We start from the raw sequence: 20,195 nt of genomic DNA, 5'->3' as shown, positions 1-20,195 counted from the left end.
AGGGCTTGATCCATCACCGTTTTTTTGCTCACTGCACCATCCCAGTTCAGAACCTGGCTATATGCAAATTAGTCAGGTCACGATGTAGTCCCTTCTTTATGTCTACACTGCATATCCTTTTAGTTACAGTCCTAAAACAAAGCTGGAAGTGTCCATGTATTGGCCAATCCTATCACTCCATTAGAAGAAAAGGCGGATACATTCCCAATGATTGCTACTAGCTATGCCGCGGCTCTTCTTCGTGATTGTCCCCGAGGATTAAATTTAAAACCAATCCAAAAATAGAGTGACTCAAATCCAGCGGAGGGGTGGTGCCAGCCGCTTTACCTAGCTGTGTGGTGTAGATTTCTGGCCGAAGAAACCTCTTCCCTCCAGGCCACCCCCTTGCTCAGTTGGTGTGGTCGAAAATCCAGCGAGCATGTGTTTTACTTTACAGCCGCCTCACCCCGACAGCTTTGTTTTCCAACCGCGCCCATATTTTGACCTCTGAACATTTTTTTTTAAATAAATTGATTCAGTATGTGCTTTTTTTTGGGGAGGGGGTGGGGGGGATGAGAAAGCTTCGTGGATTTTTTTGTTGTATTAACGGTACAGATAGGAGTAGGGGGTGCCTGTAACCGCTGTGCGTGTATTTTCTTTACGATGGACCTTGATTTCTTGTAGTTGCTTTTTATTATTCTGCCAATAAGAACAGAGCCATACAAGTAAAAGGCCTTCCTCCTCTTTCGCAAGCTTTGCTCATTGCTGGCCTGCACCGCGTTTTAAAGATGGGTTCGATATCCTCGTAGTGGTCGGGTCCTTGCAGCAGGGAGTGCCGGGCCGGCATCCGGTGTGTGTGTGTGTGATGTATGCTCCGAGCCCCCATGGAGCTGCCTGGTGCTAGCGCATCTCGAGGCAGGGGGCGAAGACTTTATTTTATCTAAATCTGACCCCTACCCTATAATTGGAGCCACTTGCGGAAACATTTTCCCTAACACTGAAACTGCCGGACAGTTTGCACATTATACTAGAGAGGAAGGCCAACCTTTGCAGCGCACAGGACATCGAGGGCTGGCTAGAGGGGGTCAACAGCCGCGGCCTCTTCCAGGCCTCCTACGTGGAGGTGTTGCGGGCGCCCGAGCCCGCCCTTGCCGCCGCCCGCCCCGGAGCCGCACTACCCGGCCCGCTATGCCAACCTGCCGGTGGGCGGCTTCTCCCCCGGAGCCGGTGCGGTACTCGTTCTGGGCCCCGCAGGACTTGGCGCTCCCGGGGGCGCTGGCACTGATGCAGCAGCGGCTCTTGCAGTCCTACCCGCCCGGGCCCCAGCACGGAGTCCCCTACCAAACCAGCCAGGGCAGCGACGACGAGTGGGACGACAGCCACTCCACCGTGACCGACGACACCAGCACCCCCGGCTACCCGGAGCACGAGGGCGGCTCGTCGGCCCGCTAACGCCTCTCCACCCGCTCAGACGCGTCATCCCGCTCCTCCAACACCCCCGCAGGTGGGCAGCGCAAAGGGCTCGGCGTGGTCTCTCTTGAAGAAGGTAAGGGACATGCACACATTTGCCCTTCTCCTTATTTTGTTTTTAGAGGGATTGTTATGATATCAACTTTGTGGAGCTATACCTTGAGCTGATTCATGTGGAAAGCATGATTGCTTCTCATATGGCTCCTGTTTTAATCAAATATTTGATGTCACTGATCTTCTCAAAGGAGAGTTTTGCCCTATGTCAGTTAGTCAAAATCACTTTATTCGATTTTAAAAAATCATAAAAGGCATAAAACATTTATGTACCTACATTGAGAACACCTAATTCGTATATTTAAATTTGCAAGCACCATGCACGAACATTTAAAAGATACAGTGCAAAACCCGGGCTGTAAACAGTGTGGAAGGGACGGTTACTTAGGGGGTATAGATACACTAGATGCCATTTTTTTTGTTTTAGTTCTCCATGCTGCCACCAGAAAACTCGCCATTCCGAATATAATGCGGGTGCTACTCAAAGACTGTAAGTACACTAGTGCAGGCCTGACTTGCACAAAGCCCGCCTCTCTCAAAATTGGTAACAAATGTCTTTGCCTTATGTCTGAGTATAGCTCACAAGACAGAACAAAATGCATGGTATCCTGCGTGGAAAAATTATCGCATTTACAACATGGACCCCTTTCTGGTTTACAGCAGGATTGATAACTGCCTAGGTAAAAATGGATCAGAATAAATCTAAGTTTAGTTAATAAAAATCTGTGAAATGGCTTAGTTACAATCCTGAGGTATGGCTCAAGTGAGGGTGAGATTACTAGTGTATAATGTGATCTCACGGTAGATTTTGACAGTTCTTGGTCCTCCCGAGCTAGTCTGGCCCTATCCATAAAATGCTTTTTGGTCCAGTTGACATCCTCCCTCCTAATAGTGGATGGTGCTAAGAAGAGATCTGGACGTTCCAGCTGAGCAAAAGTGTGTCTCACGTATTCCAACCAGGGAATATGCTCAGCAAGGTCCAAGGACATGACATCAGTTAAGATGGCATGGTTGAGGGTTAATTTTTGATTCAGCCATGTCTTTAACCAGAATATTAGTGGGGCCAGTGTAAGCTTGTCGGTTATATAGTCCAAACCCACCTCACGGTGGATCGAAAAGGTGGGGGTGGACTGAGGAACAGACAAGAGAAATCTCAGAAACCTGTTTTCCACCTTTTGGATCGGTTCCTGAAACACATACCCCCAAATGGGTGAAAAATACATGGCAATCGTGATACATTTGGTATTGTAAACTTTAAGGAGCGCCTCCATAGGCCTAGCCCCTAGTCTTTTTGAGTACCCTAGAAGGGCGGATGTTGCTCTAGCCATAGATGTACTCTTGGCCTTGATTTGGGGGCCCCACGATCCCTTCTCGTCAAACATCACCCCCAGATAGGGGAAGACCCTAGAAACCTCCTCGCCCTTGCATATGAAAGATTTAGGTTTGCTCTTGTTTCTATAGGGACCGACCACCATCGTGTGTGATTTAGCATTAATTTTAGATCTAAGCGGTCCATAAAGGCGCCGAAAAGAGTTCCACACCTGTACGGGCTATCAGGACTGCATCGTCCGCGTATAGGAGAGCCGGTAGTCTTACCTCCCCTATACGCGGAACGTCCACCTCCTCTGCCTCTAGATGTTTGCCCAGGCCATTTATATAGATCGTAAAGAGGAGGGGGGCCAGGATGCAGCCCTGACGTACTCCTCATTCCGATCTAAAACGGCTGGTGCACCTTCCCTCATTGGAGGCCCTTACAGATGCGAACAACTCCTGATGGAGAGACGCTATGAAATTCACCAATGATATATCAATCCCTATCTCAAGTAGGATGACCCAGAGTTTTGCTCGGTTTACTAAATCAAAGGCCGAGGAGAGGTCCATAAAGGCCAAGTATAATGACCCCTCCTTGGCTACCGTGTATTTTGAAATTAGCAAATGCAGGTTGGAGCACTGGTCCAGGGTGCCTCTCTTTGCTCTTAAGCCATACTGGATGTTAGATAAACCTCCGCTATTCTCGATGTTGACCCTTAATTTGGACAATAAGACTCTGCCTAAGATCCTAATGGCAGAGTCTAGGAGGGAGATGGGTCTGGAGCACCGCGCCTCCCCTTTTTGAAAATTGGCACAATAATTGAGGTGACCCGTGTGGACGGAAAGACTTTACCATTTGCAGCTGAGAACACGTGTGTAAGGACCCTAGGCCAAAGTTTTGGGGAATGTCTGTATAAGTCCGCTGGGACACCATCCGGGGCCTTATTTTTGGACGACTCCAAAATGGCTCTCTCCACCTCGGCCTCATTGAAAAGTAAGGGAGCACATTCAGGTGCCGTCCAAGAACTGTGTTGAACTCCGGAGTTTGTCTCGCCATACACCTCCCTGAAATGGGTAACCCATTTGTCATCAGGGATGACAATGCATAATGGCGTTATCTTGCTCTGAGAAGGGCTGGTTTATTGTGGCCAAAAACTGGGAACTATCACGCAGAACATCAATGGAGAGTAATTTCTCCCAAGCTGCATTTTTTATCTCAGTCTTCCTCCCATTGATTATATGCCTATACTCCTTCCTTAAACAGGCAACAGCTGCCTTATCTCTCGGGTGATTTCCAGAGCTAGCAATAAGGTCCTATGTGCCTTAGAGCAATTAGAGTCAAACCATCTTTGATGATTGTAGTTTCCCTGCCTTGTTTTAGCTATTAGGGCTTTGGATATTTGTACGCAGATGGCCTCAAACGCCCCCATAGTGTCGGTGGTTGTGGCATATTGATCCTGACATATCGCCATGTTGCCCTTGATTTTGGGGAGTAAATCAGCGATGAAGTTTTCGGGGACTACCATGGCCCATTTTAACCTGCGCCCTTGATCCGCCGTGCGCAGGGAGGGCCCTGGGGGAACAGGGCCGGACTTTAAGCCCATAGAGTCCCCCCAAGTCCCCTCCATCAGTACTGGGTTATGGTCACTGTATATTGAGACTTATGCTTTGTAGGATACAACCTTGTGTAGAATACCCGGGGACAAAAAGATGTAGTCGATCACAGAACCAGGGTCAGAGCCCTTATAAGTGATTGTTCTAGCCCCCTCCTCAGTGTTACAGGGTTCAAAGAGATTGAAGGTAGCCATCAGCTCTTCGAAAGCTTCCCCTAGCTTGGTATGCTCAAAGTGGGGTACCACTGAGCCAGCTGGTCCTTCGTGTTCACCTAAGGTGCACAAGTCCCTACAGAGGTGTATGTTCAAATCACCCAATAAAATTAACTCGAAGTTAGTGTGATTATTTTGACTGTATATAAAAAGAAAGTTACCCAGGGCTTCAATGTGTTCAGTCGCAATGACTATCCCAGGAGTTATAAAAATTAATACAATTTATTTTGCTAGATGGAGACTACCCATTCCACCACTAATACATTCGGTGAGCTGGTTTTGATCATATTTAATGTCCCCTTAAGAGTCAGTGAGAAAAGGGAAACAAGGCCACCCTTCGCTCTGCCAGCACTACTAGGGGCGGCCGGGACAGAAAAACTAGTGAAGCCGTCTAACCAAAAGTTGGAGGTTGTGTCCCATGATTCCTGAAGGGCCATGATATCATGGCTAGAAATTAAGTCAACCCAGACTGCATCTGCCCTTTTCGCTCTGGTTCCAGCTATATTCCAACTAAGGATTTTGCAGGCCACTAACTCATCAGGAACAGATACCTCAGGCATAGCAGACTGCATTGGGATTGGCTGTCAATCGATTTCCTCGATTGCTGAGAGTGGAGCAAAGCGGTTACTCAGGGCTGGCCCGCCTCCCACCAGGGATGTGTCAATTGGCTGTGGGTGAGAAGCTGGCTGGGGTCCTAGCCCCCTTCTTTGGTGCCGACTCTAAAAGCCCATCTACTCTCTCCCGGCTCACTAGTGAACTACTTCTCCTTATGGGGACTGGGGGATAGGCCATGTGTTGAATGCCAGGGCAAGGGTAAAAAAAGCCCAAGGGGACCGGTCTCATATGACATACCTCTGATATTTCTGAGCCGTCCCAGAACAGTCTATCTGCCAGGTCTGGGGTGTCAAAATTGATTATCACACAATCCCCCTGTACTGTCTTGGGCCGTCTCCCTATCCATCCCACCCTTATGGCAAATATAATCCTATTCAAAATGTTGACTCCACCACTGCTCGCTTCCCTACACCACAATCTAGCCTTATTAATCAAATCTCGAGCAGATTTGGATACTCCGTCTTCCAAAGGGGGTACCCCAATGAATTTTGCGGTTAGTGGGGCAGCCTCCGGGAGCAGGTCAGCTCTTGTTTGGCGACCACCTACCCGCCTCTTTAAAGATGATTTTGGGAGATGAACAAAGTTGTCTGCGTTGCCTGAGGTCAAATGAGCTGCCTCCGCGGTAGCACAGACTATGTGGGAGACTGTATTGGAGGCCCTGGGGCTTGCGATTTTTGTAGCCCGCCCGTACTTAGGCGGTGAGGTGCCCAGTGAGCTTAGCCGTGCATCAGATCTTATGCTATGCAAAACCACGTCCCCTCTATGTAAAACAGGTACAGAAGTGAAATCATTGACAATTTGGTCAATTAGGGTACATTTCTTTAAAAGGCCAGCAAGGCAGGTGTTCAAAGTTTCTACGATGTCTTTGGCTTTGCCAACCAGTAATGGCTCAATGCGAGCAACAAACAAAGACTCTAGCTGGTCACCAATGTTCAGAGCAGTCCCATTAGCAGTGATCATAGTGCCCTCTGTTTTTTCGTGGGCCGTTTTGAGTTCGGGCCAGTAACCTGTGGGACCTGCGGCACAGGAGGGGCTGCGATGGTATCATTAGGGGGACAAACAGACCCACAGTCGGATTGCGGTTAGCCACGACCACCTCTGGCTCTAGGGGAATGTAGGACGTGTGAGCTGGGTCTAGCGGCTGTGTACAATTCGCTGACAAAGAAGGAGCCAATCCCAGCTGATGTTCGGCATTCGCAATCTCGTTTGTCAATGCCCCCATGGCTGAGGAAAGATAAGAGATAATGTATTCAGAGTGTCTTGGCACCTTAGCCTTCTTCCCCCCTTCCTCTGCTTTCTTGCGCTTACCCATGTGTGCTTGTGGATGTTAGTGGGCTGGCCCTGCCCTGCTGCGTTCTGCCCCGGACGGCCAGACGGCCACAGACGGCCCGCCCTTGGCCCGGGCTTAGCCCGGCGCCGCCCGCGCGTGTCCCGCGACGCGGGGGCTCTTGCTGGTCTTAAGAGCACCTCCGGGGGCGGGACAGGGCGTGCGCGACTTCCTGTCGCGAGGGTTGCTAGGAGATGTGGTCCCAAGTCCGCCGCACCGCGATGTCCCGTTGGTGCGGTGGCAGGCGGCAGGAAGGCAGGAAGGCTGGTGCACGCCGCGGAAACAGCGCGGGAAGGCTGCAGCGCTCCAAGACACCCTCTGCCAGTCCCAGGTCAGTGTCGGTATGTCCCCCGCTCCCCCGGGGCTCTCGCTGGTCTTAAGAGCACCTCCGGGGGCGGGACAGGGCGTGCGCGACTTCCTGTCGCGAGGACCGCTGGGAGATGAGGTCCCAAGTCCACCGCGCTGCGAAGTCCAGTTGGTGCGGTGGCAGGCGGCAGGAAGGCTGGTGCATGCCGTGGAAACAGCGCGGGAAGGCTGCAACGCTCCTAGACACCCTCCGCCAGTCCCAGGTCAGTGTTGGTATGTCCCCCGCTCCCCCGAGGCTCTCGCTGGTCTTAAGAGCAACTCCGGGGGCGGGACAGGGCATGCGCGACTTCCTGTCGCGAGGACCGCTGGGAGATGTGGTCCCAAGTCCGCCGTGCCGCGATGTCCAGTTGGTGCGGTGGCAGGAGGCAGGAAGGCTGGTGCACACCACGGAAACAGCGCGGGAAGGCTGCGGCGCTCCTAGACACCCTCCGCCAGTCCCAGGTCAGTGTCGGGATGTCCCTATGCCTATTCCAGTTTGTCTCCTTAGAGATAAGCACATCGTGGCAGTCCGGTGCTCTTTGAGAATTAACATTTAGTAACAAATCAACTTTAAGAAGTGTTGTTGCCATACACTGGGGAGTTTGACTTGTTCATAAGATGGGCTATCATCGTCAAGAAACCCAGAACGTGTGGCTCTGTCTGTGTGTGTGTGGCTCTGTCTGTGTGTGGCTCTGTCTGTGTGTGTGTGGCTCTGTCTGTGTGTGTGTGGCTCTGTCTGTGTGTGTGTGGCTCTGTCTGTGTGTGTGTGGCTCTGTCTGTGTGTGTGTGGCTCTGTCTGTGTGTGTGGCTCTGTGTGTGTGTGTGGCTCTGTGTGTGTGTGGCTCTGTGTCCGCTAATACTCTCTACTACTCTCTAATGCTCACCTATTGCCATTGTAAATGACAATACAATTTATTTGGTTTTTTTTAAAAAAATGAAAAAAATGCCATTTGCAATGCCAATAGCTCTAACTTTAACAAAGCCGAGACCATTGCATTGTAAATGCTTTTTGTATATAGTACATGGCTGTCATATTTTCCGTCCAGACTAAGACAATCTTGCCTATGAGGTGAGGTAGAAATGCTTTCTGCACTAGGTGAACAGCTTGAAGCCCTGAGTAGTTCATATGGAGATTTGTGTGCCCCAGAGACCCTGACCTGTTAGATTTTGCAGATGAGCACCCCACCCTGTGAGTGATGAGTCAGTTGTTAGCACGTACTTTGGAACAGGGTCGATGAACAGCCGCCCTTTTAACAAGCTTTGTGTTCCACTACTGCAGAGAGTGGAGTGTGGCTGTCTATCAACACTAGATCGTCCAGTCAACACTGTGATTAAGCCCACTGTGGTGCTAAACATTCTTGTAGAGGAGGCATGTTGAGTCTTGCTTGAGGCACTATGGAGATGCATCATGCCATCATCCCTAAAAGACTCATGAAAGTTTTGACTGACTAGTATTGATTGGCCGCATTTGAACAGGCTAAACCTAACAGAGTGTTAAGCATAGCCCCTAGATGTGGTTGAGGCTGTGAAGGTTGAAGATGGCCCTTTGGGACATTGATATTCAACTCCAATTGATGCAGGAGGTTTATGGTAATCAAAGTGTGTTAAAAAGAGAAGGCTGATCTGGAAGCCGTAGAAAGGCGGAGATGGCCGAAAGATACCCTTTGATAGTGCCCAGAGCAGAGCCCTGCTGGGACAAAGAGAGAAGGAACAGAAGGACCTCGGAAAGAGGGGCAGAAAGGGGATCCACAGTCATTGCTGAGCACCATGCAACAAATTTGTTCCACCTGCAGGCATATACCATTTTAGTAGAGGGACGCCTGGCTGCCAGAGTGACATCACAGACTTCAGGAGGATGGTCGAAAGCTGTCAACTGTCGCCGCTCAATCTCCGCGCATGTAGGTGGAGGCTGGACAGGTTCAGGTGGAGGACCGTCCTGTTTGTTGCAGTACCACATGGCGGTGGTGTTGTCCATGAACACCTGCACTACACTTCCCCGGACAGAGGGACGTAATGCTTTCCGTGCAAGTCTTATTGCCCGAAGCTCCAAAAGGTTGATATGGAGCCGGAACTGCGCCGGAGCCAACAGGCCTCTGATCTCCGCTTCTCCCAAGTGGCCGTCCCATCCCAGGAGGGACGCATCGGTCACCACTGTGTGCTCTGGTTGGGGAAGGGAGAGGGATCTGCCATTGACCCAATCGAGATATGTGAGCCACCACTGCAATTGTTGTGCAGTGCCCTCAGGAGATCGGGACGTGATTGAACAGGTTGCCCGGATGCTGTTCCCACTGGAACTTCAGAACCCACTGCAGTGCCGGCATATGCCATCTGGCATGTTGCACTAGCAGGATGCAGGAGGCCATTAGGCCCAGGAGCCGGAGGGTCATCCTGACTGAAACCCAGGATAGAGGCTGAAAGATCGGAATCATAGCCTGAATATCCCGGACTCGCTTCTCGGGATGATAAACCCGAAACTTCGTCGAATCCAGAACTGCTCCGATGTAGAGGAGCTTCTGAGAGGGGCTCAGGTGTGACTACGGCACGTTGATGGAGAACCCCATCAAATGCAGGAGGTTGGCCGTAGTCTGGAGGTGGGAGACTACTGCCTGGGGCGAGCCTGCCTTCAACAACCAGTTGTCGAGATAGGGGAAGACTGGAACCCATGATCTGCGTAGATGAGCTGCGACCACCGCCATCACTTTCGTGAACACCCGTGGGGCACTGGTAAGGCCTAAGGGAGCACAGCAAACTGAAAATGCTCTTGGCCTACTGTGACCCGCAGGTAACACCGGTGGGCCGGCAGGATGGGGATATGAAAATATGTGTCCTGCAAGTCCAACGCTACCATCCAGTCTCCAGGGTCGAGGGCAGCCAATACCTGAGCCAGAGTCAACATCTTGAACTTCTCCTTCTGGAGGAAGTGGTTGACGTTCGGACGGGTCCAAGGTGGGGCAAATGCCTGCTTTCTCCTTCTTGGGGACCAGAAAATAGTGGGAATAACAACCACGTCCTACTTCTGGCCCAGGAACGTGCTCGATGGCCCCCTTGGCCAAGAGGGCTGTGACTTCCTGGTGAAGAAGCGCATAATGGTCCCCCGACATGCGGTGGAACTGAAGTGGCATGGCCGGAGGGGCAGTCTCAAAGGGGAGGGAGTAGCCCCTTCAGACGATTTGCAGCACCCACCTGTCTGAGGTAACGGAACGCCAGTGGGGGAGGTGATGGCGAATCTTGCCGCCCACTGGCGTAGTGTGTGCCCTAAAGCTCAGACTAGGAGGGCTTAGAGGTGGATGCTGCATGAGCGGAGGTGGACTGACCCGCACGTTGGCCCCCTGTCCCGCCGCGGCAGGCACCACGTCCGCTCTGAGGTTAGTTCTGCGCAGGCTTCTGGCTGAAAAAACGTTTTGGGCGCCCCTTCCGTGGCCACAAAAGGAACGAAAAGCAGACCTGGCCGGGCACGTGGTGGAGAGACTCAAGGACTTGGCCGTAGCCTGGGAGTCCTTAAAACGCTCCAGCGCACCATCTGCCTTATCGCCAAACAGGCGAGTACCATCAAAGGGCATGTGCATAAGAACTTTGAACATCCCCTGAAAATCCAGTGGACCGCAACCAGGCGTGGCGACGGAGGGCCACTGTCATGGAAATTGCCCTACCCAGCGAGTCCGCGGTGTCCAGTCCATACCGGATGGCGAACTTTGCTGGATCTTTCCCCTCAGCAACAGCTCGGGAAAGCACAGTCCAAACCTCCTTCGTAAACTGAGGCAGCATCTGCGCAACCGTGTCCCACACAGTGTGGGAGTAGCGGCCTAGGAGGAATGCAGTGTTCACCGACCCAGCCCTAAGCTGGCAGATGAACACAGTTTCTTGCCAAACTGTTCCATCTTCTTAGATTCCTTATCTGGCGGAGCAGTAGGGAATGCGCTTTGGGAAGTGGAGGCTTGGATGACTAGGCTCTCCGGGGTAGGGTGGGGTGTCGTCAAAGCAGGGTCACCTGGGACCGGGCAATGACGCCTGGCTACGTTTTTATCCACAGGAACCCCCGTGGCTGGTCTAGACCAGGTTCCCATCAGTACGTCAGTTAACGCCTCATTGAACGGTAGCAGGGGCTCCATAGAGCTTGCCGCCGGCTGAAGTAATTCAGTGAGGAGATTACTTTTGAGGACCACCATAGGCAGGTCAAGGTCAAGGGCCTCAGCTGCTCTACGGAGCACCACAGTGTACGTGGCGCCCTCCTCCATAGCCACAGCAGGAGGAGAAAGAAAACCAGGGTCAGAGGAGAGGTCAAGGCCACCTGCATCCTCCAACTCTTCTGTCTATTTCTGTTCCGACCCACACTGCTGTGCGAGTGGGTTCTCGGACCCCTCCCAGCCGTCCCCTTCCTCCACTGCCCGTGGAACAGGCTGTGGTGGTGGGGGAGGGACAATGGAATATAAATGGTCGAACTGCGCCGGTCTGGCTCCGTGTCCCAATTGGGGTCCCAACCAGGAGCAAAGTTGTCCGGGAACCCGGACAAGGGCGGCGGTGGAACAAAAGGAACCCACTGCGGTGCCGGGAACGGAGCCGCGGGCGGCGCCGGATTTGCCGGCTTAGGACCTTGCAGGGCCGGAGCCGGCAAGGGAGGGCCCTCAGCAGGGACGGCTGGGCTCGAAGGCGCGCCGGCGGGAGACCGGGGCCTGAAAAGGCAGTCCATGGCAGAAAGAAAATCTTGCAACTGGGCAGGAGTCGCCGACGGACCCGGATAAGGTGGGTAGGCCGCAGGACTCACAGGCTCCAAAGGAGCCGCGGGGGTGGTACCCCCAAGCCCCCTCGTCCGCGTCCCGAAACCGAAGGGAGGACTTCGGAGAGCTTCTTCAACTTTTTCTTATGACGTCTCTTACCCAATTCAGAGTGTGAATACTTAAACCCGAGGAGCGATGGTGATGGCTCTGTGGTCGGTCCCTCGATCAACCCCTGGACCTCGAACAGCGCGTGGAGGCGACTGCCGGGCCTCCAGCAGTTTAGGGGACCGCTCTCATAAGGCCTTCGGAGCCATGGTCAGACAGTCGGAACATGACCAGGAGGCAAGGTAGCGCTCCAGATAGTAGAGACAGATGCCATGGCGGTCGGCCATCGACATACGGCGACAGGCCCCGCAGGATTTAAACCCATGCATCCCTACGTGGCGCCAGGAGTCAAAGACTCAAAAAATTGAAGACAAAAAGTCTCAAAAGTTAGTCAAAAAGTAACTAGGGTACGTGCTCTAACCGGATCTGTGCTTGCTGGCAAGGAAAAAGAAAGAAAGGACGTCCGCGCGCATGGGTGGTGCCTAAGTAGTCTGACGTCATTGTGGCGCTTACGACGCCAGCGACGGACGCAGAGCCGCACGACACCACCTTCCGACACACAGGGGTACTACGGACGAAACTTTCCGGATCCAGTCTGCCGCCAGGGGATATTCTAAGGTAAGGAATCTATCACTAACGTGTCTCTTTCAGATCCAGAGATACGCAGCCAGGCAAGTCTGTGTAGGAGCACACTTCTACTGATGCCTCTGCCAGCAGTATCCGCAAAGCCCAGAGCGAATCTAAAGGAGGAGTTGAAATTAACTTCCCTTATTGAACAATTTCTTGCCCTTTCTAATCTTCTGGCAGATATTGGAGGAGTTTCCCAATCTCATTCCTGTGAGCTTGGTCATATCTTGCTAATAAACCCTGTGTGTTTGCAATTCATCAATGCAGCAACCAGTTTGCCTTATGCATCAATAAGTATAGATTCCGTATCAGGAAGTGGTGAGTCTACTGTAGTTTGAGTTAGCCCATTCATGGGGATCTGAAACGACTAGGGAGTCTGGTGGAAGCTGGCCTTGAATGAAAATTGGGTCAGGTGGTGCAGCCTTATATATTCTATCTACCCTAGGGGTGATAATGCGAACCTGTGCAGGATCCTTACAAATATCATCTGCACGGCTCCTCATGCTTCTAAACATTGGAAGAGATTGAGACATCCTGAAGGTGGAGCACAATGTCTCACAAACAATCTTCTTCCATGGACTCTTTATGCAGTGTAACCCCATGGTATACTGCTGCCCTAGAAATAAGTTATTGAAATGATGTAGTATCAGGAGGTGAGGGGATGGCAGGGCACAGGTCTGGATCTATATCCCCGGGGGAAAGGTCAATGTCAATCTTGCCAGGGATCCGGTGGTGGTGTGCCATAAGTGTCATAGTCTCCCCCTCCCCCCTACTCCTCTCTACGTCTGTATGTGGAGATCCCGGAAATATTGAAGGGATTCTGTGCTGAGTGAAGTACAGCAGGAACAGGTGGTGGTATGTGTGAAGTAGAAGTGAGAGGAATAGGGTGCAGAGGACTGGTATCCTTGTCCTTTTTTAGGTCTCGGCCTGTGTAGGCTGCGCGTGCGCAGTCTCGCCAGCGAGATCTTATGTTTCTTAGTGTGGGGCTTAAACCCGCCCCTCTTCTCCATTGGCAGGCTTCCTAAACGGAGGCCAGCCATTGGAGGAGAGGGGCATCTGTCCATTTAAACCCCGTCTTTGTGGGACTCGGGGTGTGTTTTTTCGTTTCTTTCTCTCCTCTTCCCATTGGCTGGAATTTTACATTCCAGCCAATGGGAAGAGGAGAGAAAGAAAAACACGCCCCGAATCCGAAAATGACGGGGCGTTTTGGAGATCATCTTTCGCCAAGGTCCTGCAAAAATGGGTGTGCTTCTCGCTGGTTAATTAGGCTTTGACGCTTTGTTATAAAGAGCATTCACTCGCCGCCTCTATTGGTAAACAACAGTTTTTACTGCTGCACAACAACCCTATTTCTGAACATTTTTTGGATCCCGAACAGTTGCGGTTAAATAGTTTCCGTTTGTGGAAAACAGGCAGAAATCCTACGCTCTTACGGAAATTAGTGTTCACTAGAGGCGGAGGTGCTGGATGGAGTCGATCGCTCCAGGAATCTCGCGATGAGCAAAGCACCAGGGGACACAAGAGAGGAAGGCAGGGCAGCCGGGCATCATGTAACTTTTGTTGCTGGCACTGCAGACTCTACGAACACGGCACGACATGTACCTGTTGTTGCTGGCACCACAGTGGACAGGTAGAGTGAATCACCCGGAGCAGGACGGTGCCTACAAGCAATAGCCCGATCAACAGGGTCACCATAAGAGGGCCTTGTCCATGTCACACGCAAAATGTCAAATAAAGAGTTAAATAAAGAGCCACCAAATGGAGCAGATCCAGTAAGGGATCAGAAAGCAGTGGGACCATAAGAGGTTGAAAACCAAGAATAGCAGCAGCCCTGTGAATGGCACGTGCATAAGCAGCACCAGCTTCAGTTGGCATCTGGTTAGGCGATAATAAACTGTCGATAGGAGATGGTTGAAGACTAAGCCCTCCACTCGACAACTAAAGTGGAGAAACCGGAGACCGACCCGAAGGCCAGGCAACACAAGGGACTTGCACCATGGGCCCCCGACCCGGGGAATCCAGAGAAACGTCAACCTCTTGACAAGAAAGGGGGATTGTTGCCGGCATCGATCGACACCGTGTGGAGTTCGCAGCAACATCCAAGGTGTCGGGGGGGGCTGCAACCTCTTGAGAAAGCTTAGGCGTCCGCACAGACGTCGATGGGCGCCAGGGTGGAGTCGTCTGGACGTCGACGAACTCCCCAGGGGACTCGACCTGGACGCCGTCTGACATCGATCTCACAGCAAAAGGTGCAAGTTTGGGCAGACCAGACATGGAGCCAGGCGTCGGGGCCAGCGCTGCCTCTGTCAGCGCAGGAAGCCGCTCAGGGCTATGCGAAGACTGACTGGGTAGGCTTGACAGGCGACTGGGAGGACCCACTGGGCCATGTCCCGTCAGCATTGTATCGTCTCCGGAGTCGATGCACACAGCCGACGTCGAGGAAGAATCCGCAGGCGAGGACCCGACATGAGTGCCCTCCACCTGTTTGGGACCCGAAGGTGCTCCAGGGAGAGGTGGTGACCCAAAGTACGATTGGAGTGCAATAGAATAAGCCTCCATTTGGGCACGCGTCGCTCCAACCCCCGGCAAGGGAGGGTATGGAGAAAACGACTGCCGGGCGCCCTTACCTGGCATAGAGCAAGAGGAGCGGCGCCAGCAGTACGCGAATAGGAGGAAGAGCTCTGTGATTGCCGCTTATGCTTACCTGCATTCGAGCGATGTTCGCGGGAACGACCTCTGGAACGAGCCCGAACCGGTGGGGGAGAGCGGCAACGTGAAGGTGCTGGACCGGACAGCCGTGCTGCCAGCAGTTTCATACGGCGCTCTCTCAGGGACTTGGGCTTCATTCTCTGACAGGCGTCGCACTCTTTGGAGTCGTGGTGCTCGCCGAGGCACCACATACAAATGAGGTGCGGGTCAGTGCCAGACATCTGACACGCACAGGCTTTACAAACCTTAAAACCCGAAGGCATTGCAAACTGTTCCGGCGACACCAAAGGCGTCGAAAAGGCCTATAATCCAGGCCAACGAACTGCTGGTTTTCCAGGATCCGCGGAAAAGGAGAAAACTGACATCAGCGCGGGGAGGGGCATATATGGCTCCGCTGACGTCATGTCTGTGTACGACATCAGGGCGGAATCGTGTGGTGCCGCCCCCCCCCGGAGCGCAGAGGTGCTGCTGCGGAATGTTTTCCGGATCCAGTCTGACGCCTGGGGATATTCGGAGTTAAGGAATCTGCGGCTAGATGTCTCTATCAGATACTGTTGTTACTAATAACAGCAACACCTCAGCAGTTTACATTAACTAAATAATGAGAATTATAGGGATACAAATGATGCCACGAAGAATAATAAGAATAAAAAATAGGAATTAATATTATTGCTGTTGGTCTTGTTAATGTTAATATTATTTGTAATAATAATAATAACAATTATCAGCAATAGTACCTGGTGGAGGAAGAAAAAGCGGGAGAAGAGGAAAAACAGGACCCGCACCTCCCCGGGTGTTTTCCTCGCCTGCCTCGGTTGCTCTGGGTGTGTTTCTGAGGGCGGCAGTGCTGGGTGCAGACGGAGTTACTCTCTGGGCCGCCCGCACCGGCTGCTCTGGGGCAGCTACAGCTGACAGGCCGCAGGGACGTCTAAATGGGCTGAGGTCGGGAAGGATAAGAAATACAAAAGCACCCATGACTCCTTTTAAGTTGCTGTTGTGCAGCACAGTAGCAACTAAATAATGGCGTGTGCTTATCTTCACCCTTCTTCTTTTACCCTGCTTTTCTTAGAGCTGCCTTGGTCTACAGCGAGAGGGAAGCTTGGACTTTATTACTTTTCCACTGACTGCTGTTCACCTTTCTCCAACCTGATGCCTGCATTGCCTTTCTCCTTCGTCTGACTCGACAGTGCTTTGCTGTCTGCATTGCCTTCTCCTTTGCCTGATTCTACATTGCTGTGCTGCCTGTGTGCCGCTGTGCATCACTCTAGGGTGCGACGCCTCAACATCCAGTTGCAGGTTCTAGTTTCCCGTTATTTTTTTCATTGAGTTGTGCTGCTTTATTTTATGCAACAGAATTGCTTCTGTTCTGTGTACTGCAGACAATTATTTACTATGTTAGAAGACAACTGACACTGAACAAATTAATGGAGTAAAATATCACAGCCTGGTATTTTTTAACAAAATGCGAAGTACCACCTTGGTGCATATTTCTATTGTAAATGCACAGTATATCTCGGCGAACTCGCCTTTGAAGACTGACGTTTCGGGTGGTGTGTAGTGCGCGAGATCGAATCACAGCAAAATCACCTCAGCCCGGGTTGAGAAACTTACCTCTTTGTTTCTGTGGGTCTCTACCACAGTGCTGAAGCCCGAGGCATACATTGATCTTTATAATCATAAAGTAAACTGCCTCGGAAAGATCACGATGCTACCCCTTTCATTTCACTAACACTCATATGAACGCAAGGAAGGATAGATGGGAAAGAGCATAGAAGAGAAAAAATGTGATTAAAAAACCATCCAGGAAAGTACATACATAAGGAGGACAGGAGGAAAGGGAGGTGGGGGGGTGGGGGAGCGTGAAGAAGAGAAAAATGTGATTAACAAGCGCAGTGAAAGCAAATCGCGCAGCAAATCTATGTCACGTGTATCCCCAGAAACGCAGAGTGTGCACATCTTCAATTCGCCCGTGTGCACGCTTTGGAATCCATATTGATTCCAACTAATTACCACTAATCCTTTATGGGTTCCGGAGTAGCGTGCTACTCGCTAAAAAAACGCTTTAACAACCCATCAGGGGTTAGCAGCGCTATATAAATACAAACCTTCTTTCCTCATCTATCCTTCTGCTAGCCTTCCGAATCCAAATACCTGACTAACATATCCACCAGCTAAAATGTACTTGCATGTTTCACAATATTAATTCAAGACTAATCCTCTATGGATCCCGGAGTAGCGTGCTACTCGCCGAAAAAGCACTTTGACGCATCGTCAGGGGTAGTGAGCGCTATACAAATGTAAAAACAATACAATACAAAAGGCCCTTGCATGGCGAGAGCAGTGCATGTGCGCTGTTAACGCCAGGCGAGATCTAAAAAAAAAAAAAATATGAGGGCACAGTAAAGAAATTCCAAAAGAAGAACATTAACATCAAGAATTTCAGGTCCAATGCTGTGACATTTTGTGCCACAAAACCAAACTCACCAAGCAGGAGCTCAGGCTGTGCGGCTTGGGGTTCAGGGCACCTGGTAACCGGGCTGGAAGCGTGCGGTCTCTTCATAAATGAGCTCCTTCAGTTTTTCCTTGGGCAGGTCATCGAGCTCCATGTCAAATGTAAATGGCTCCTCTGCAACTGGCTACAGACATGAGATTGCAGAAAAATCAACAAACTGGACGTCCAGGCCAAGGACACTACAATCCCACAAATAAGCAATGACCCCGCTAACACATCTGTGTAACTCTACCCTCCAAACTCTTAATTCAATCACACTGACTCTATAATGTTCCAATTAGAGTAAGGTGGTTGGCAAAAGGTGTTGCTCATTTATAGATAGTGTGGAAGTAGCAAGCCTTGCCCATGTGCTTATGAAAACTGGGTTATTAGCAAATGCATTGGAGATAACTGGGCAACCATAATCAAGACGTGCTAACACATTTTTTTTTAAAATATTTGTTGTGGAGTTTCGCAAATGGTTTGGTCTAAGCGTTAGTGGTATGAATGATAAAAAATGCCTGCTATAGTGTTGACTGAAAATTGGCAGATCTGTACCATGTACTGCTACGGGATGGGTTCAGAATGAGGGTATGAGACCCAACTCCTATGTTAAGTCAGCTGATGGATGAATGAATGTCTGAAAATAGTACTCATCATAGGTTGATAGGAGTGGTTAGCAGGTGTCCCTGATAGTCAGCCAAGATTAACATCTACTACCTGTCCCGAACACATGAGCAACTGCCACAGCAACAAGATTGACTGCTATGTTACAGTCTATCTGCTCCTATCCCCTTATCTCAACTCCCCAGCGGTCCTCCCCTTCCACTGGACACATTCTCTCTCACTCATTAGGGCCAACTCTCCAGATCGCCCAGTGGTTCAAACCTCATCTGAAGGGTCGTAGTACTGCTCCAGGTATGGATGAGCTAGCGCCTCCTCCACTGTAATCCGCCGGTTTGGGTTGAAGGTCAGCATTTTATCTAACAAGTCGAGGGCTGAAAACAAAAAAACAGTCAAGGTGAACACAGCAACAATTTCTTCACACGTTAAACAAAGTCTAAGATTGCAGGCAGCAGTTGGATGCTACAGACCCAACCCATGCACACACACACTTCTTTCATGATTGCAGAGCTCCTTTCCAGAAACAAATCCCCAAAAGTGACATCTCGAGATACTGTGGTATAGCAGAAAGCCCCGGGAAACGAGATTCTGTAACAGGATAACACTCAAATCTTTAGCAGGGAAGTTTAAGAGTAGGACAGGCATGGCACATTCACAAGGAATATTAAGCCAATGACATGGTAGAGTTTCTCTCTTTTCTATTTTTGAAATTGAAAAAAAATCCAAACCATGGGACAGCTTATTACAGATTGGGTAGATCCATTGGATGGTGGTTCTGTAAGTAACTGTAGAGAACTGGTACAAGCAATTTGTAGAGTAAAGATAACAGTAAAATCAGGAGTTTCTAGTCCTTTCCTAAGCCCAATAATCAAAAGGACACTACTTTAGCACTGACAATAACAACCTGAGAAAGACGAGCATTTGTAATGCAATAGGTCTCGCATTATAAAAGTTTTAGCAGTTGGCATTGCTAATAATAATGCAACACTAGCACCCGACTGCCTCAAACTAACTACACAACATAAAACAGACCACAGTTCTTCAAATCAGCCACATTACCTGAAACTGATCACAGTACGTAAATACACTGAAAACGGAAGAGTGGCTAAAAGCCAGACTTGCTTCAATCTATTTTCCGTTAGAATAACTTTGTTAATGTTAAATGTATTCTACCTACTGTCACAGTTTTGATGGAGTGTTTAAAAGGATTTAATTGTTAGAAGTCAAAACATTACTTTAACCCTTTCGACGCTCATGACGAGCTCAGCTCGTCATGAGGTACACCTCTCGTACACTCATGACGAGCTGAGCTCGTCATGAACCCCGGGTTTTAGCGAAATGCAGCGCGGAAATCTGCACCGCACGCATGCGGTTAAATCATGTCTCTTTGTTTGGGATTACTTGGTTCTCTTCTGCCTGACATGTAGAGAAAATCAGAAATATTTGAATGTTGGCAAGTAAATTCCCCATCCCATCAAGTGGAGAAATCAGAGGACAGTTAGCAGGATGATGCTTGGTCCTTTTTTGTGGATTAGAAGACTCAGTCAGTGGTGAAGATCTGAACACATTTTTATACAGTCCTCACAATTTTTTTTTATCAAAACACTTTTGGTCTTGAGCATATAGTTCATGTCAGACATGGTGTCCACTGTTGTAGGACCATGCCAGAAGGGATGCACAAACCAAAGGGCCTGAATCACCAGGTTTTTCTGTGCATAATTGTGTCTTCCTCCTGACTTGACTATGCAACTACTGATTTAGCGGTAAATATATGGTTATGACAGAATCCGAGCTTGGAGCTGCCAAGGAACATCACATTGCTGGGTTGTTTTCCTTGCACACATTACCAGGAAAAAATCTGGCAAAATGGGCATGGGGAATTTGCCTGAAATGTTGAACAACACTGTGGCAATCGATGCACTAACATGGTTTGCCTCGGTTATCCTGCATTCCACAAGGGCAAGCCTGTAATGGTGTGGTGTTACCACAGCTCGGAG

At 50.3% G+C, this 20,195-nt stretch overlaps 1 protein-coding gene across 1 annotated transcript in view; it reads right to left on the bottom strand.

The window, feature by feature from the left end:
- LOC144768591 (mitogen-activated protein kinase 1-like) overlaps nucleotides 1–20,195 on the bottom strand; it is a 347,633-nt gene that overhangs the window by 16,800 nt on the left and 310,638 nt on the right. Inside the window, exons 7-8 of the mRNA XM_078652385.1 lie at nucleotides 18,463–18,572; nucleotides 17,568–17,719 (exon numbers count right to left, since the gene is read on the bottom strand). Coding sequence (XP_078508511.1) covers nucleotides 17,600–17,719; nucleotides 18,463–18,572 — 230 coding nt within the window. The 3' untranslated portion in view covers nucleotides 17,568–17,599. The remainder of the gene's footprint in view (nucleotides 1–17,567; nucleotides 17,720–18,462; nucleotides 18,573–20,195) is intronic.

The sequence above is a fragment of the Lissotriton helveticus genome, chromosome 7 (assembly GCF_964261635.1).
Source record: "Lissotriton helveticus chromosome 7, aLisHel1.1, whole genome shotgun sequence".
In the NCBI taxonomy this organism is placed as follows: domain Eukaryota; kingdom Metazoa; phylum Chordata; class Amphibia; order Caudata; family Salamandridae; genus Lissotriton; species Lissotriton helveticus.
The sequence above is the reverse complement of the archived record's forward strand: the minus strand, read 5'-3'. Positions and strand labels throughout refer to the sequence as shown.